General features: G+C 49.5%; 5 protein-coding genes across 5 annotated transcripts; 3 read left to right on the plus strand and 2 right to left on the minus strand.

The window, feature by feature from the left end:
- Positions 1 to 854: 854 nt before the first annotated feature.
- Positions 855 to 5,959, plus strand: FIESC28_07412 (uncharacterized protein; the record flags this gene model as incomplete). The annotated part of the gene is made up of 4 exons (XM_031161552.1): positions 855 to 1,235; positions 1,291 to 4,857; positions 4,909 to 5,106; positions 5,156 to 5,959. The coding sequence occupies 4 exons, from the start codon at positions 855 to 857 to the stop codon at positions 5,957 to 5,959; spliced, it is 4,950 nt and encodes a 1,649-aa protein (XP_031014362.1).
- A 499-nt stretch (positions 5,960 to 6,458) lies between these two features.
- FIESC28_07413 (uncharacterized protein) lies at positions 6,459 to 7,404 on the minus strand (the record flags this gene model as incomplete). Its single annotated transcript, XM_031161553.1, has 4 exons — positions 6,459 to 6,577; positions 6,760 to 6,877; positions 6,968 to 7,013; positions 7,247 to 7,404. 4 exons carry the CDS (start codon positions 7,402 to 7,404, stop codon positions 6,459 to 6,461), a joined length of 441 nt encoding a protein of 146 aa, XP_031014363.1.
- A 2,387-nt stretch (positions 7,405 to 9,791) lies between these two features.
- On the plus strand, positions 9,792 to 10,870 carry FIESC28_07414 (uncharacterized protein; the record flags this gene model as incomplete). Its single annotated transcript, XM_031161554.1, has 2 exons — positions 9,792 to 10,281; positions 10,329 to 10,870. 2 exons carry the CDS (start codon positions 9,792 to 9,794, stop codon positions 10,868 to 10,870), a joined length of 1,032 nt encoding a protein of 343 aa, XP_031014364.1.
- A 569-nt stretch (positions 10,871 to 11,439) lies between these two features.
- Positions 11,440 to 13,455, minus strand: FIESC28_07415 (uncharacterized protein; the record flags this gene model as incomplete). The annotated part of the gene is made up of 1 exon (XM_031161555.1): positions 11,440 to 13,455. One exon carries the CDS (start codon positions 13,453 to 13,455, stop codon positions 11,440 to 11,442), a length of 2,016 nt encoding a protein of 671 aa, XP_031014365.1.
- Positions 13,456 to 15,279: 1,824 nt separating this feature from the next.
- Positions 15,280 to 17,200, plus strand: FIESC28_07416 (uncharacterized protein; the record flags this gene model as incomplete). Its single annotated transcript, XM_031161556.1, has 2 exons — positions 15,280 to 15,620; positions 15,676 to 17,200. 2 exons carry the CDS (start codon positions 15,280 to 15,282, stop codon positions 17,198 to 17,200), a joined length of 1,866 nt encoding a protein of 621 aa, XP_031014366.1.
- Between the last annotated feature and the right edge of the window lie 153 nt (positions 17,201 to 17,353).

Raw genomic sequence — 17,353 nt, forward strand, 5'->3', positions numbered from 1 at the left:
CGAGAAGGCGGAAACTGACCTGGCGCAAAGCCCACCAAACCGAATGACTGCACAAGCTGCAAAGGTCTCGTAAAAACAACAAGCAGGAAACCGTCAGAGACCGTCATAGACCAATATTTGGGTCAATCAGTTTATGCCATTTCGGTTCCTTATATTTATGACTTCCCTCCATTCATGTTCCCGCATTGCAAACCTTCCGTTAGAAGTCAACTTCTCTGATACGTTCCAGCACTTCGACAGAGGAAGGCACCTACTTAGCACCTTCCCCCGAACAAAGGCCCAATAACTCCACGACTTGCCTGCACGGTTAACATTTCCTCTTATCCTTCTCTTCCTTTTTATTCATTCAAGCTACTACATAAAAATTCCCACTATTCATCTCCACCTACCTGACTTGATCAAAACAGTTTGTTCGTCCAGTCTTGGATTCACATGCATCCCTGTCACTTACACTGCTACAGCACTCAACATCTGCTACAGTTGGCTCCCCGGCCACTAACTTAGTTTCTTATTCCCCATCACTGGAATTTGACCCCTCTGGCTTTGGACCCTGATCACCCGTCCCTTGAACGACAATCACGTGCAGTTTAGTGGGACTTGGACGACATTCCCCAAAACATCAGCCGAGCTCCTGTTGGATAGCCTCGTTATCGCCGCGCGCGCATAATATTGACTTATACCAAGCGTAGATCTGTAACAGATCATCGCAAGGTCTCGTCGCCGGTCTGAACGTGTCGCTGTTCGAGGCCAGGGCTGCGACTATAAGTTACGGCAGTGGTCGCCCCTGTCCCCCTCAACTCAAGGCTACCATTACCATTACTCCTGTGCGTGCACATTGATTGACTGCCGTACTAATGGTCAAGACGCGCAAAACCAACCCTTCTAAACAAACACGAAAAAGGTCTTCTTTAAATCGCAAATCAAAGAGAAAGAGGGACGAAGAGGACAGTGAGGCGGATTACGTTGAGCCATCGTCTGCCCGCAAGCGCAGGAAACCAGGCACCCCCCAACGTAGTCCACAATCCCCAGTCCCAGCCAGAAATCCAGATCAAGTCAGTGGAGAGATTGAGGACTCAGACAGGGACGAAGACACTGTTTTAGAGAGAGACTGGTATCTTGTTCGTGCAGTCATTGATGAACGATTTGAAGAGGGTTCAGACGGCGAAACCAAACACCAATATCTAGTCGATTGGCTACCAAGCCATCAAAAAACATATCCGCCAACCTGGGAATTAGTTGGTTGTCCCGTAGCATTGCTGAAATGAGAACTTTCTTGCTGACTGACTACAGGCCGAGAATTTGAATGACGACGCTTTGAAAGACTGGGAGCAAGTAAAGGACAAGAAGAAGCGCGTCGAGCTGCAACGTGAGGCTAAGCGCCAGGACAGAAGGAGCCGACGAGGACTTCGGAGTCTAACACCTCGTGCTGCTAAAGCTGAACCAGTTGATTTTGATGAAAAACAGAAGCCCTGGACTTTTGATGAACCACTTCAAAATCACTCTCCATCCGACTCTCTTGGCCAACGTATGCGAACAAGAAACAGTCGCAGAGCTGAAGCAGAAACCACACTGTCAGAAGAGCCAGTGCCGTCATTCATCTCATCGTCATCTGTTGATGCCGAATCTGTAGGCTTGGACGAACCCTCTGCGCTACCTGTTCAAAGGGTTGCTGTTGTGTTGCGTAAGTCTGATAACTTTGATCCTTCTGAATACCAAAGTGTCTATACCAGCTCGCAAAGAATTTCAGATCTTGAAGACGATGATCAACGTCTAGCATTTGCATCACATTTGAGCCAAGACACCATCCCTGACTCTCAAGATCTATCTGGTCAATGGGATTCCAGAAACCCTCAGAGTCAAGCTAGTGTACAGGAATCAGATAATCCTGGAAACCCTGTTGATCAACTACCAGTAACACCGGGCCACCCTAAGACTGGCGAACAAGAAGAAGACATTGCCAGATCAGAAATCAATAGCCCTTCCCGTTCTGACCGCGGACAACGGGAGCTTGACACTAGTCAGGTGGATCGGGATTTAGAACTCGACGATAGTGAGATCGAATACTCTATCCGCAGCCAGTTACTCGAGGATAGCCAGCATTTTCATCACGACGACAGCAACCACGACCATCGTCTTTGCGAAGACACTGAGTCCAGTCTGGGCCCTGGAGAACTGTCACACGATCACGTAGACACTAATATCATACCGCCTTCGTCGGAAGATCAAAGTTTTGAGACTGCGAACTCTCAAACCAGTCAAGAACTCTCAAATAGTAGAGACTCTTATATTCCCTCTGTTCAACTTACACAAGACAATACTTCGACAAACAGACCTTCTGGGAGCGGACAGCAAGTAGTCGATTTTCCAGCCTTTGAAGCCAATTTCCGTCCTCTTTCGGAGCGCAACACTCATAGCACCCAGAGAAACGGCTTAGAGGGAAGCGCTTCAAGCTATCATTCCTCTGCGGGTGATCAAGACAGCAATATTGATCAGTCACAGCGATCGGGAATCAACATCAGTTCTCGCCCGTCCATAAGCCAGGGACAGGTTGGTACTTTCGATCCCAAACCTTCTCAAAGGTCACCGTCCCCTCCGGAAGACGCCGCACAACTCGAAGCACAGCTATCCTCAAGCAGTGGGATTAGTCGCGTCATTCCAGACTCCCAGGAGTGCTCAGGCTTATCTGCGGAGTCGCATCACAACGCGTTTCAGACCTTGCCAGCATCGAAAAAGGCCCAGTCCACCCCTTTTGCTTCTCAAGTCGAAGTCGTTCCGGACTCGGCCACAACTGGCTCGGATATTCCCTCTCGCCAACCAGATCAGTCACGCCTAGCTTCACTCACCAGGGAAGACACGTTGAACGACTCCTTACCAACTGACCAAGGTGTTGACCGTGTACAAAGGACGGCAACAGCGGCCCTTCAGCAATCTTTCACTCCTGATAACATCCGAAATACACCCATCTTCCTCACGCAGCCTCAAGACCTGCACGACTCTCCTGTTGTTTCAAGCTCTCTGTCAGAGCTTGAATCCACCGGAGCGGCGAAGACTGTATTTGGTCCTGCAAGCACACAATACAGGCCCCACGAGCCCGAAGATCAAGACTTGGTAGAGCCGCAGGCGGCCCAGCCACAACCACAGACCTCTACATCCCAGCTTGGAGGACACGCCATTAGTCAAGAGACGGAATTTGGCATCGGATCTCAGTCGGTCCAGGACAAACCAAGGGTCAATTGCGGAACAGAACGGTGTTCCAACCAACCATCTCAAACCGCCAGTGCATCTGAGCCGCCTTCTGAGCCACTCAGACCACCTTTAGAGTTTCAAGAAATGGAACGCTCGCATTCTCGGCCACGGAGCTCAGCAGCCGATGAGCTCAGAAGCTTTGTGGATTTTGGTGCGGATTCAATACTGGCTCCAGCTGGCGAAGAGGAAAGCCTAGATGTATCGTCTTATGACGCTCCAAATGAGCATCAACCCATGAATAGTACTGGCACAGCCGGTCTCGATGTTGTCGTCAGTTCTCCTGAAGCTATCATACAGACACAGCCAGCCTACTCGGTGGATCCTTGGAAACCAGAGGCTTTGGGGAACACACCAGAGGCTCCTGCGCCTTCAATCTCGCCGGCGTCCATCATGGCAAATCCTCATCGTTCGACTGCAGACGACATGAGAGAGCTGCTCTCTCGCGCGTTCAGCAGCACAGGGGATTCTGTTACCCGTTCTCTCATGAGTCAGGAACCCGATGATATAATACCACCTGGCACTATCTCTCCAGCGGCCATAAGCAGGGCTGCTGATCCTCTAGAGCCGACTCGCACCTTGAATCTCACGAACCGGGGCGCAGTACCCTCCGAGGTAGACAGCTCTGGTCCCTCAATCACAATGGGTCAAATTCCCGCCGAAGAAGGTTCTGATACCTCGTCTCAGTCATCTGAACGAGAAGATCATACTCAACATATCATCACTCTTCCGATGCAAGCGAGTAAACGTCCATATTATGGAGCAATAATAAAGGACTATAAGGCTGAGATCCAAGCTTTCAGCGGGCTGTTCACCGGCGACTCTGGCGAACAACCTGATGAGCTGCTTGTGCAAAAGATCCACGATCTTTTTGGCAAATTGTTCAACATTTGCGATTTCCCGCCAGATGTCATTGGAACCAGTCTCGAGTCAGAGCCCAGCGCCGACATCGCCAAATTCTGCTGTGATTCCAACCCTAAGTTCAATTTCTTATTTGAGCTCATGACTGCTTTGGACGAGAAGGACAAGGAGATTCTTATCGTAGTTCGCAATCAAGAACTTATGCGACTCATATTCGCCATTACCAAACTCGCGGAGATTGAATGCTCAGCTGAGAGCATTGGTCAACACACAACCTTTCCGTCAGCCACAAGAGTCACTCTTGCTTTATGGGATGAGGATTTTAATCCTTTCAGCTTCGACGTCGTTATTGGTTATGACTATCTTTACATTCGTTCGCATGTTCACAAGCAATTGACTTCGGGCACTGGCCGGAAGTCACCGGTTGTGCTTCTGATGGTAACAACCTATTCTGCTGAGCACGTTAGCCTTGTACCCCTTAAGGACGCGTCTCCCCTCGAGGAACTGAATGCAATGCTTGCGTGTACTGTCAGTGCCGGGCACTATCTCGAAGACCCCGAACGTGACTACAGCGAGCCACATGAAGTTGCCGAGATATTTGCACGTTACCTCAATGGCGTCACTGACACCTCAAACTGGGAACCACAGGGAATACCGGACGATGTACTTGATATTTTTGCGAGTCCAATGTCCCAGAACCAGTTGCTTTTTGCTGTAGAATCGTTGCCTGGCAATGGGCTTAAGCGGAAGTTTGTAAGTAACGAATCGCCTACCAATCCGCCACCAGAACTAACTGTTGTACAGAGTGACGGAGACGAGGTAGCGGATGCCAAACGAACGCGAACACTTGCTCTCCGTGATCCACTAGCCGGTTCCAACAACCCTCCGATGTCTCTGGCAACACGACAGTGGCTTGACGGCGCATTGCTTCGAGGAGAGGCTAATAACAGAGCGGCCACTACCACAGTGCTTGTGGCAGTCCTAGACTCACTCAGAGAACAGGTTAGATTCTCGATATGTGCCTTATGGAATAATACTAAATGATGTTTAGGCGGACGAGTACAAACGCAAAGTTTCGTTGGCTGGCGAAGTCGAGATTGAACTGAAAAGTCATATCAACCGTCTTGATAAAGAAAATAAGGACTATCGAAAGATGTCGTCCAAAATCGGCCAGTCAAATCGTGCGGCCATTGAGGATCGAACGGTCTTTGAAAAGAAAAAGATCGAGGCTGAGGCAGCCGCTCAAAGTGCCAAAGTAGCGGCACAGAAAGAGGGCGAGAAGTACAAGCAACAAATAAAGGAGCTTGAATCTACGATCAGCCGTCTGAAGGAGACACCCGGAGCCGCTGAAAGGGAAGACGCATTTGCTACAGCGCAAAAGCAGCTACGGACCACGGAAGACAAGCTGAAAAGCGCCCTGGCAGATGTTGATTTCATGAGAAGTCGTTATCAAGATGTCGATTCCAAAGCATCACAGCTGTCGAACGAGGTTAATGTATTGAGGACCCAGAACGGACAATTGCAGCAGAAAGCCTCGACGAATCTGGTAGCTGCCCAAGCACAACAAGCTTCTAACGAGAGACAGGCTATGTCGCAGCAGATTGCAAGCTTACGAGCACAATTACAACAGAAAGACACGGAGTTGGCCGCTGCACATCAGAAGATCAACAGTTTCGGACGGAACACAAGAGGTGGCAGCATGCCTCGCAGCCCTCGTGTTGCAGCAACTGGAGTGAGTCCACGGCCCAGCCGGGCGTATGCTGGTTCTGCTAGCAGAGGGACAAGTCCTTCTGGGCCTGGTACACAGTTCATGAGTCACCAAAACCAAAGCACCAGATGGAACTCTCTTCAGTGAGGGGAGTTATGATTGGGAGGACGCATAGGATATGTTAGAAGAGGAATGAATACCTTAATATCATTTTGTTTTTAGGCCGTCATGATGCACGGCAGATCGGTTAGCTAGAACCTCTAATACCAGCTTTCAGTAAGCGCCACTTGTGATGTTTGCATTTCAATCGAAATATGTGATTTGTTATTCAATACATGCTTATCGATGTAAGCAAAGTCCCTAGGTATGCCGTGTTTGCCCAGATAGATGAAGATATAGCTGGAAGGGAGCAGGTATGAAATTGTAACAAATCACCAATCGGTTCATAGATTGTATGGCGGATATACAAAGTACTTCAAGTTGGGGGATTAACACAGAGGAATTGCCAAGTCACCTGGGACTATAACACAATCGATTTGGGGCTGCCGCAACCAAACTCCCCCCGTCTACCTCTTAATCTGATCTCTTCCATCTCGACCAACATCCAGTTTACACAGAGCTCGGAATATTGAGACTATGACGCCATTTACTTCTCCTCGGGGTAGAGCTCCTCCTTCAGAGGAACACCAAGCTCTTCTCGGAGGGGCTTGAGCTCCTCGAGGTACTGCTCGTACTGACCCTTGTTCTCGACCTTGGTCTTGATACCTGAGATAACAAGTTAGCAATTGGTCCAGGATCGCACATGCTCGCAAATTTTGAAAGGTGTTAAATCCAAGTGAGCTGATTTCGAGGTGGTTTGTCGATCTAGCAAATCGAGGTGATCATGCCAGTCATCCATCAATCGGCTGGGCAGACGGCAAGCGAGCTCGACTCGATAAAATTCGTACCTTCGAAGATGCGGACGGCAGTACCGAAGTCGTTAACCCTGCGGGCGGCCTTGAGAGCGGCAGCAATCACCGTGGGGGCAGGGACAAGATCGTAAGCGAAAGCGTTGTTGAGGTTGCGCTGTGGTATGTCAATAAGCCAAAAAAGTCATACGACATTTTCGGGAGCCAGCCGGAAAGCAGCGAGCTCTACCCCGTGGGGCAGACTTACCTGAAGCTCGAAAACATCCTGAACACCGTCGAACTCCTTCTCGAACCTGCAGGAAGTCGGATTTTAGCCATTGAGTGTCGCGACAGGCCTGTGCGGCTGCATTGGAAGTTATTCGGGGAAAATCGCGTGGGGAGAGAGCTCTAAGCGGGCTTTGCGGCATCTTTTTCTACAGCCGCAAGACAACCACGCAAAGATTCCAATCCGATTATTTCCACTTCCCCCAGAAAAATCGACTTCCATGCAGACGGCAGGCCATTGAGGGTCGGAAGATTGCCCTACCTGGCGGTGAACTCCTCGAAGGTCTCTTCAGCGTGCTCGCTTCGTCGGGGCATCGAAGTGGTGAAGTGGGCAACGGCCGAGCGGGCCACAAGGGGCTGCATGGCAGGTCGGATGGGAGCAGCGCGGACGCCGCGAGCGACACGGATGAAGGCGGACATTTTGGACGTAGACGGAGGAGAGAGTTAGAGTGGTGATTGTCTATTGTCGGAGGAGAGGTCGTGTATTGGTGGTAGAGGTAGTAGTGGGCTGGCTTTTTCCGGGCTCGGGTGATGACTGCAGAGTTGTTTGGGCCAGAGGATGGGCTGAGAATTGATGACTAAGAAGAAGCTATACCTGTTTGCGTAGTGGTGGAGCTGAGTGCGAATTGTACAACAGATGTTTGGATGATGGGGAATTTGGGAGAGAAACACAGTAAAGATACTGTATTTTAAGAGCTTACTCTAATTCACTTCATTCGTCACTGTCAATTATCAGTTAAATACAGGGAAATGAGGTTGTAATTCGATCATGATTGCTAACCGTAGCTACATGAGATTTCAGAATTCGTGGATGGACATCTAGAAGGCGTTTTTTTTTTCAGCGCCTGGGCCTATTCACCTGCAGGTGACGGTTGAATCAATTGGCTTTCCCATGCCCTGCACTCTATCGGCAAGGCTACAGACTACAGTACTGTACTTCAGGATAGAAGTGCAAGCAACCAATGGCTGAGCTGACATTAAAATGATGACAACCCCCACCCACGCTCCCGGTAGACAGCTGCATGGTGGGAGGTGACAGAACAGGACAGCCACACCATGACACAAAGCACGGCCACTTGTGGTTCAGTTCATTTTGATGACAGAAGTTGAGAAGAATTGAGTTGACTTAACATGGTTCTTCGAAACAGCCTAAAGGATCCCCAAGGCTTAACCAAGATTTCGCTTAACGAGTATTAAGTCTATCGACGGTTGCGGATCGATTCAAATATGGGGTAATTGCCGATGTTGTAGAGCTACTGGGTAGCAGAGAGATTGTCCTCCAATGCTTAGGTGCCAAAATAAAGCAGCATACGTAGCACGTTATACCGACATGAAATGCCTAAGTAATTCTGTTCTCCAAATGGCTAATCTTTCTGATACCCGCGCTGGCAGGGAACTTGACCCGAGGTGAAATGACAAAGTAAAGGATCGTCCTCTCTTTCTAGTGTCCATCCCGATTCATCATGTACAGCGGAGAGGTAACCCTCATAAAAACTTCCAGAACAATTACGGAACTCGTCTCTCCTTTGTAGAAGGAGAGTTCCTACTCTGTTTTGTTAGATCGGTTCCGGGAATGCCGCTGACATGTGGACGTTCTATCGTCGTGATACGAAGTACGGATATTAAATGACGATTGTCCAACTGGCTTTTATCCCGAATCTGGTATAACCAATGAATAGCAATTGGGTGCCACCTCCCGGTCATGGCCGTAATCTTGGCGTCTAGTAAGCCTCGGGACCACAGAAGACACAGGCACAGGCACAGGCTGACAGGCTGACAGGCACGACAGATGGAGGTCAGAGTCAGACAGACAGATGTACAGTAACAAGCAAACCTAACGGTCAGGTACAAGCACAAGCTAAGCAAGCATGGGCAAGCTTCAGGGGAATTTGAGCACTGGCGTCACCGCATCTTTGTTTAGTGTTTAGCAGTTACTGAGCCTATGCATTGTTTGAATCACGTGTCTATCTCTTCTGCGGTCTGTTCCCGGATATCCCGGGGCATAGTCGACCTGTCTACATGTATGTTCCTATCACATGCAATTCAACAGGATTACTACGTGGTAGTACATCCATCTGAATTGACCTCATCTCGGACTTGCATACACGTGTGGTCCTTCTTCCTGCGAGCGCGTGTCATGATTCCCTAAAGGAAAATAGCCCAACGGCGCACGAGCCTGGCAAGTTCTTGGTGTCCGGGGTGGACTATGCCCATGAAATAACATAAACGCATGGAGATTGGGCCAAGTCTTGAAATGCCCCTTACAAAGATGTACTAGTGGCACCTCAATGGAAGGAAAGTGCGGTGCAAGGTGCCACTTTCACTTTGCTTTGTTGCCCGCTGTTAGGTGCTGTTGCTCTTCCAAGAGTCCACTATCTAGTGCCCGCGGGCACCGGAGATCCAGTGCAGGTGCAGCACAACGCAGCGCAGGCCCAGGCAGGAGCAAGGTAACTTGACTTAGCGGTCGCGGTGCGGATGGAAATTTCCCCTTTTTGGTCTATCCGTCCTCATCCCTCAATTAAAACTCTACTCTCCTTCTCCCCTTTTATCTCCTTTTATAATTCTTCGCATTCCCCCAATTGCCGTTTACCTGGCTTCTTCTTTAAACTTTTCATCTCTCCGGAGAACTTCTTCTTCTTCTTCTTGTCATTCCTTGTCACTCTTTGCTTGAGTTGTCTTCACGTGTCCTCCCGCCGTCGTCGCGTCTTCGAGAAAAAAAAGCCACGTCGAATACGTAACTCGTTTACATCCAACTACCTCCTAATAAAGGGTTTCGTGGTTTCCAACGATCAATTGAATCGCCCATCATGTCTGCGACTCCCGCTACCTTCTACGAGCAGCTGCCGCTGCCTACCATCGACCGTCCCTTTGGTATTCATCTGTGGCCCATCTTCGACAAGGCTTTTACTGCTGTCGTCGGCTACTCCGCCAATGACTTCAAGTTTGTGCCTTTCGAGACTCCCATGTCCACTATCAAGTCGACATCCATCTTCATTGCCATCTACTACTGCATCATCTTCGGTGGTCGCGAGTGGATGCGCAACCGCGAGCCTTTCAAGCTCAAGGGTCTCTTCCTCATTCACAACCTCTACCTGACTCTGATCAGTGGTGCTCTCCTGGCTCTCTTCATTGAGCAGCTTCTGCCTACTGTTGTCCGTGGCGGTATCTTCCATGCCATCTGTGACGCCGAGGGTGGCTGGACTCAGCCCCTTGTCGTTCTGTACTACCTCAACTACCTTACCAAGTACCTCGAGCTCCTTGACACCGTCTTCCTCTTCCTCAAGAAGAAGCCTCTGAGTATGTTTTTCGACCCATATGCAAAAGTTCCAAGCTAACGTCTCCAGCCTTCCTCCACTGCTACCACCATGGTGCTACCGCTTTCCTCTGCTACACTCAGCTCATCGGCTCCACCTCCGTCTCTTGGGTTCCTATCGTCCTGAACCTCCTCGTTCACGTCGTTATGTACTGGTACTACTTCCAGAGCGCCCGTGGTGTCCGTGTCTGGTGGAAGGAGTGGGTTACCCGGCTCCAGATCATCCAGTTCGTCATTGATCTCGGCTTCATCTACTTCGCCTCTTACACCTACTTCACCTCGACCTACTTCCCCTGGATGCCCAACGCTGGCAAGTGCTCTGGCGAGGAGTTTGCTGCTTTCTCTGGTATCATCACCATCAGCTCCTACCTTGTCCTCTTCATCTCCTTCTACTTCGCCACCTACAAGAAGCAAGGAAAGGCTCCTAGCGGCCGACAGAGCCTCCGACGCATGTCCCAGGCTCCTCTCCCCGACCCTCATCTGGTCCAGACCACTCCTTCCAAGAAGTCCAACGGTGCTACCGCTACCGGTGCTAAGACCAACGGCGGTTCCGTTCGATCTCGCAAGGCTTAAGTGGCTGGTCACACTGTCGAAATACAGCAAGACTATTCAATTGAATGACTTTGTCTGTCTCAATGAGTTACCTTGGTAACGACTGCATAATGCTACGCGAGCATTTTGGGCCATCATCGCGTTGGAGTTGGATCCGGCTTGGTCTTGGCAGCTTCAAACGTATATAAGAACGGTTTGGAGATTTGCTATCTAAAAACGGTTGAGCTCAGTTGGTTTCACAGCTGAGACCTGCTACGAATAATAGGCCTTATGTGGGCAGCAATAATGACGGAGGGAGGGTGTTGACGATGCTTCTCACGGGTTTTGTTTTACTAGGCGAACATGGGGGCATTTTGAAGGACGGGCATGGTTTTTGGGACCCAAGTCTCGGCCGACTCAGCTCGGCCCCAGGCTACGACGATCTATCTAGAACCCTTGTAATCAATCTTCGCAGCTATGTATGATAGAATTATTGATTCCAGAGTAACGTCTGGAAATGAATGACCACTAATGGATCACTCAATGAATATTCTCACTTAAGTGTACCGTGTTCTCACATCAAAACTTAGACCAAATCGTCTCTTATGAGTTCATCGTAGTTCTAGCCATTTGCTTTTGGCTTGTTGGCTTTCGAGGATATGTTGAACGTCGATATCTATCACGGATGTCGTCCCGATAAAAGCGTACGATCCCTCTGCGTTGGGTCTCAGGATGACTGCCTTGTTATAGCCTGCGAGGACACAGAGGCGATCACCTTCCGCGACTTCATAATTAACTGCACCCAGGTATCCTTGACTTGTCTCAAAGAATTGGTAGGTGTAAAGCACAGGCACAATGGCATCAGTTGCGGTACTACGCCGAGTTCTATCCCAGGAGCTAAGTTCTGAAAGGATTTCTGGCTTCATCCCAAATTGCGTTACATCTGTTGTTGGAAAGGCCATCTTGAGGATGTCGGTATCCCAATCATGTCCCCAAGTCTTCAGAACGGTATTGGATTCGGTTTGGTTAAAATAGGCGATCAGCATGGCTAGGTTCATAGCATTATCGATCAGGTCTCGAGTAGTGCAGTGTGAATCGATACATAGCAATCGAATAACGGCCTGTGCTGCTGGGATACCAGATATATACTGCGTATTGCGCGCTGTGAACGAACTTGCCAATGACATGAAAGATGCAAGAATTGCGTAATCCTCGCCTCTCTGGTATTCTGTTGTCAAAGTGATAGAGCCCATACCAATGCCTTGAATGAATAAGCTTTGAGTCTCTTGGACGACATAGGGATAGGTTTCAATGTCTGCCGGCGATGAAGACGGCATACCATCAGCCAGTGGTTTGTGGTCACTGGCTTTGTATGGCCACGGAATGGTTACGTCCTTGTTCTTTGGATAATTGGGAACCCAACTCGGTAGATCAGATTGACCAAACTTCCCGGTCCCCGCAAGGGACAAGAAAGCAAGCGGAGTATGTATGTGCATTGTCCGTTGGTTGCGTGCTGCTTTTAGCCAGCCAGCTATGTATTCGGTATACACATGCGAGGCCTTGTTCTCAGAGCTATAATCTGGGCTGATAGGGATACCAGACACTCCAAGAAGGCCGTATATATGATCTCGATGGTCAGTGGCTTCCAGATTGGCAGCAAAAGTAGAGATTATCCAGCCTTTAAATCCATCTGGGTCTGGTATCTTGGTGCGCGCCTGAGCAAGCATTAACCAAGACAATCTTCCCCATGCGAGTCGGCTGCTTAGGAGGTTCCATGCCGTCTCTGAAAGAAATTCTGGTCGCTTCTTTTCGTTCTGGTCGCTTGCGATAGAACTGATGGCTTGAGGGATATCGCGAAGCGTGGGCCAGGCTAGGTCGGAGTTTCCAGGACCGATGAAAACGAGCTGATTTGCGAGAATGACCTCTTGGAATATCCATGTCCTTTCCCAGTACTGATGTTGTAAGAAATCGGCTACAGCTCTCCAAGGATCGTTGAGGTGATCGTTGGGGACGCCGGAGCCTCCTTTGAGACAAAGCTCGGGATAATTCTGTAACCACTCAGTATCAAAAGGCACTGTGGACACAAGGCCTCTCTTGGGGTCATTTTGAGATAGAATGCGGTCCAGTGTATTGATGGTATTGAAAGCAAGAGAGTAATCCTTTGGGCCAACCCACGCGAAGGTAACGTGAGCAGCTTGGAAGATACGGCGCATAAGCTGGACTTGTTGGGATCTCTCCTCGACATCCTTCTGGTTAATACATATCGCGTCAGCCCAGAGATATTGACAGTAAGGTTGTGTGCGAAAAGGTTCGTCGCTTAACACCCGGAGGAAAACTGAGGCCAGGTTATCTGGGATCCTGACGGTGTTGCCCTCGATGGTGATCTCTCCATAGTGCTCGGGGTTACCCCAAAGGTAGGACAGTGCTGCATATTTTGGTTTATCGTCGAGTGATACAGTGACGAGTTCAAACTCTGAAGATGAAGTTTGCGGAAGTTTGAGGAGTCGAATCTCAGATGTCTTTGGATTGAGGGGTTTGTAAAGACGCGAAGAGTATCTTTGGTTTATGGATCGTCTTGGCCATCTGGTTAATTGGGAGCGGAGAGGAGGTTGTAAAAGACGGCGCATAATTATATAAGTATGGTTTTGTTTTACGAAGATGGAGTTGTTTCATCAATATTATAATGTTTCTTATCACTTTATCCATTGCCGACGTTTCGGCTTGCTCTATGAGTGAGTGAGTGTCCACTCAGATACCTATTGAGTTATGCCATGGCAGCATGGGTCTGAGGGTATCCAAGCTCCAAGTAGCCATGGAAGTCAAGTAAACAAATGCACAACTTAGATCATTAAACGCAAGAAAGAACATACCAGTCATGATTATCCTTGAAACAGGCAATGGATATAGATGAAGTCTTGGTCATTACTGAGGTCGTACTGATGAGATAGCCAGCATCTTTCTTTATACGGATACATACCTTCAGCTCAGGGGATGAAAAGAAGCGAATTGACGTCATGTTCAGGGTCCAAACGTCGATATCCTAACCCAAAGCAAACAAGCAGAAACAATGGCTTAAATTACCTTAGAACCCATTGCGACGCAGCAAGCGTGCCTGTATTTGTCCTTGAGCTGGCTGGGCACGTAGAAGAAGACATGGGTGTTTTGAAGGGTAACCCTTGTTTGTTTTAGATAGCATCATTGGCTGCGCTTGTGAAGGATCTTCCAGTACGACGATCACCAAGAAAGAGACACGCTTAGACCTATGATTTGGACTGCACTGCTAGGTAGAAACAGGAGCGCTTATACCAGTGACACGTAGCTGATAGATTTCCCTCTGGAAGCCCCTTTTCTTAGATGCCGCTGACTGAATGAATGAATGCAACTAACTGTAAGGGGGGATGATGCTACGTAGTAGCTAGGCAGGCAGGCATTCAATCCAAATGTATGTCGTGTTTGGTTTGCCTCTCTGTGATACGCAGGACAAGTTTGATATTGGATGAGAAGCCTTGTCTTTGTCCTTGTCTCTTTATTCCATTCCTGGTAGCCAAGACTTTGTTCCCGTTTCCATCGTCCCCCCTGCTGATCTGCCCGCCAACAAGGAAGCAAGGAGGTCCAATCTTGGGCTGATCACTGCTGTATTATCAAAGCGTCAGCACCAAAGAAACAAGACCGCGCGCTTTCAAACGCCACTCAGCTCCCTTTTAGCAGAGCCTGAGGTATGCGGGCTGGCGGGGTAGTCTAGGGCTGCATGTTTGGAAAGGGAAGCGTTTATTTCCTGAAACATTGACCAAATAAAGTGAAAGCTTGTCGTCCCGTCTAAAGACTGGAAGTTGTTAAAAAGTCTGTGATACCTCGTATGCTCTTTCTTTCTTTATCGTTTTCTACCCCATTCAAACAAAACAGGCAGGTAGGCGTTTGGGTCTTTGTTCTTGCAGGTGCCGTTCCTTCCTTCCATCATTCATTTCGTTCGGATATACAGAGTACCACCGTCAGTTCCAGTGGCACGTGCCTTCCCGGGTCGGAAAAGGCAGGTACTACTGTACAGGGACCGTTGATGATACCCCTGTAATTACCCTTTTAATCTTTCAATCGGTTCCCCAGAAATCCAATTGAATTGAGTTGAATTGGGGGATCAACCTCTGTTTGTACCTGACGGGACGGGACCTTAGCTGCTATATTGCTCGCTCTCTTAATAACGTCCCCTCCTTCGGTTTCTGTTTCTCCCTGTCCTCTCGCCTCTCGCCTCTTGTCCATCTCTCTTCACTCACTCAGAGTCTGAGCTGATGAGCTTCTTCATTGTTTAATACTTTTCTGCGGCGCATTTCTATTCTTTCTCTTTCATCCACCGCGCACTCTTTCTCCCCTCTCTTTTTTTTGTTCGCGCCCTAAACCTCCCCTGTCACTATCCAGCTGTCCCTTCAACCAGATCTACAACAAAAAGCTACGCCAAGATGCGAAATCCCTTCCGACGTCGGAACAAGAAGGACAAGGCCGGCAGTGGCGGCCAGAGCTCTGACTTTATCGTTCCTTTAGAGTTTCGCCCAGACGGTGCAGGATGTCCACCGTTATACCCCCCAACTCGAAACTCCGCATATCTGCTCGCTCATCTGCCACCAAAGGTTCTTGAGCGCATCTTCGCTTTCGTTTGCCCGCATGCCCTCGACGAGAGTTATGATAATTGCGAGAGCAGTGCCAGCACAAACGACAGCGGTTGTATGCTATGCGACCTGCGCGATATTGCTCATTGCGTTCAGGTTTGTCGCGCTTGGCGTCCAAGCGCGGTCAAAGTCTTGTAAGTCGTGTCATGGTGGCCCGATGACATACAGTCGCTAACCCCTGTCTGCTAGATATCACAGCGTTCGTATCGATCCAGTCCACTACTGTCGCCTCGAGGAATGGCTTGCCGAAAGACGTAAAAAGACCTCCCGCTTCGACCGTAATGGTGTCCCCGAGGATCCTGCCCAAGCTCGTCTCCGTCTCCTCCGACGCACCGTTCGCGATGACCCGACACGAATTGGAAAGTTCGTACAGTTCTTGAAGCTTCCATACATGTTGCGCGAATCTTCTCAAGTCGAGCTTGCACAGACCATAGCCGTCCTTCCAAATCTCAAATATGTCGATCTGCCAGAGGGCATGTTTTGCGACGATCCTCACTATACGACCCTCCGACTCGAAGTGCAAGCAAGATGCCCCAACCTTCGAAAGATGACCTACGTTGGTGGTTCCGAACACAGTCTGGCCATGTTGGCCTCGGGACAAGTGTGGCCGAACCTCGAGGTGCTAGAGTTGAATGACTTGAACGTCGATCCTACGGTAATTCGGGCAGTGCTTGGCAGCCTCAGCAATTTACAGGCGCTCAAGGTCTCGAACACTCCGGGTCTCTCAGACGAGGTCCTCTCATCATCGGACGGAATGGCTACGTTGCCCCCTATTAAGGAGCTTGTGCTCAAGGATACGCCTGGTGTGACGCTAAAGGGACTTATTGAGTACCTTGCATGGCAGGAGACTCAACAAGCTCTGAAAGTCCTTACGCTTAAGGATACTGGCGTTCATCCAGCAAGCTTGCAGGAAATTCTCACTATGGCTTCATCGCTTAAGACATTTGCCATTCAGTCTAAAGTTGCAGAGCAGTTTCCAAGTTCAGCCAACTCCCGACCCTTGGCTTCGCGTTCTTTGGAAACTCTGAGATTTGAGATTTCCCCGGCTTCATCCGGTCCATTCGACAGCGTGACGATGGGCTACTATACCTACCTTGCATCGTCTATTCTCGGCGGTGGATTCCCGAAGCTGAGGCAGCTTTACGTTCATGATGAGAGCTTTCCCGACCAACTTCAGGGGCTTCCACCCCCTAATGCTGCATTCGCTGGAGGTCACGCACGCTCTGGATCTAACTCATCCACGAAGTCGAACCCTGGTTTTGGTTTCCCGCCGTCTTCGAAGCTATCACCACCAAAGCTCCCCGTGCCCAGACGTCCGATATCACATATTCAACCACCAAGCAAACGTTTCAGCTCGAACAATCCTTTCGCTCCTCGTATGCCTGCTTCAGCAGCTCCCACGCACACACTTGAGGTATTTACGAAGAGCGATGAATTTGGCAAGTGGAACTTTGTGTCGGTAGATCCAATGTTCAAGTCTGCCTCGTCAGCATCTCGGCGGCCGATGAGCAGCTACGGGCTGGCGGCTGACGTAACGGGATCTGGATGGGATCGAGGTGACGCGCGACGTAGTGTTATGGTTGGCAATGGAACTGGCGTCTTCTTGGCTGTCCCTGGCCAAGGGGCCGATGAGAGTGCATTTAATGGGAGCTCCGATCCATGGCGACCTCTGAGCAGTGGAGGATCACCACGGCGCAGTCGAGAACTGTGGTAATGGCTGTTTCTTCCACAGGCTTGCAGGCAAGTGTACAGTTGTCTCGATGGACCTCAAAGGTCCATGCGAGATATCTTGACTTACGAAGTTTCTTTTGTTACCTGGCTTTTTGGCAGGGTTGTTAAGATAGTGACGGATAGGGATTACGGATAT

Source organism: Fusarium coffeatum, assembly GCF_003316985.1.
Source record: "Fusarium coffeatum strain FIESC_28 chromosome Unknown BRIP53273_contig_164, whole genome shotgun sequence".
In the NCBI taxonomy this organism is placed as follows: Eukaryota; Fungi; Ascomycota; class Sordariomycetes; order Hypocreales; family Nectriaceae; genus Fusarium; species Fusarium coffeatum.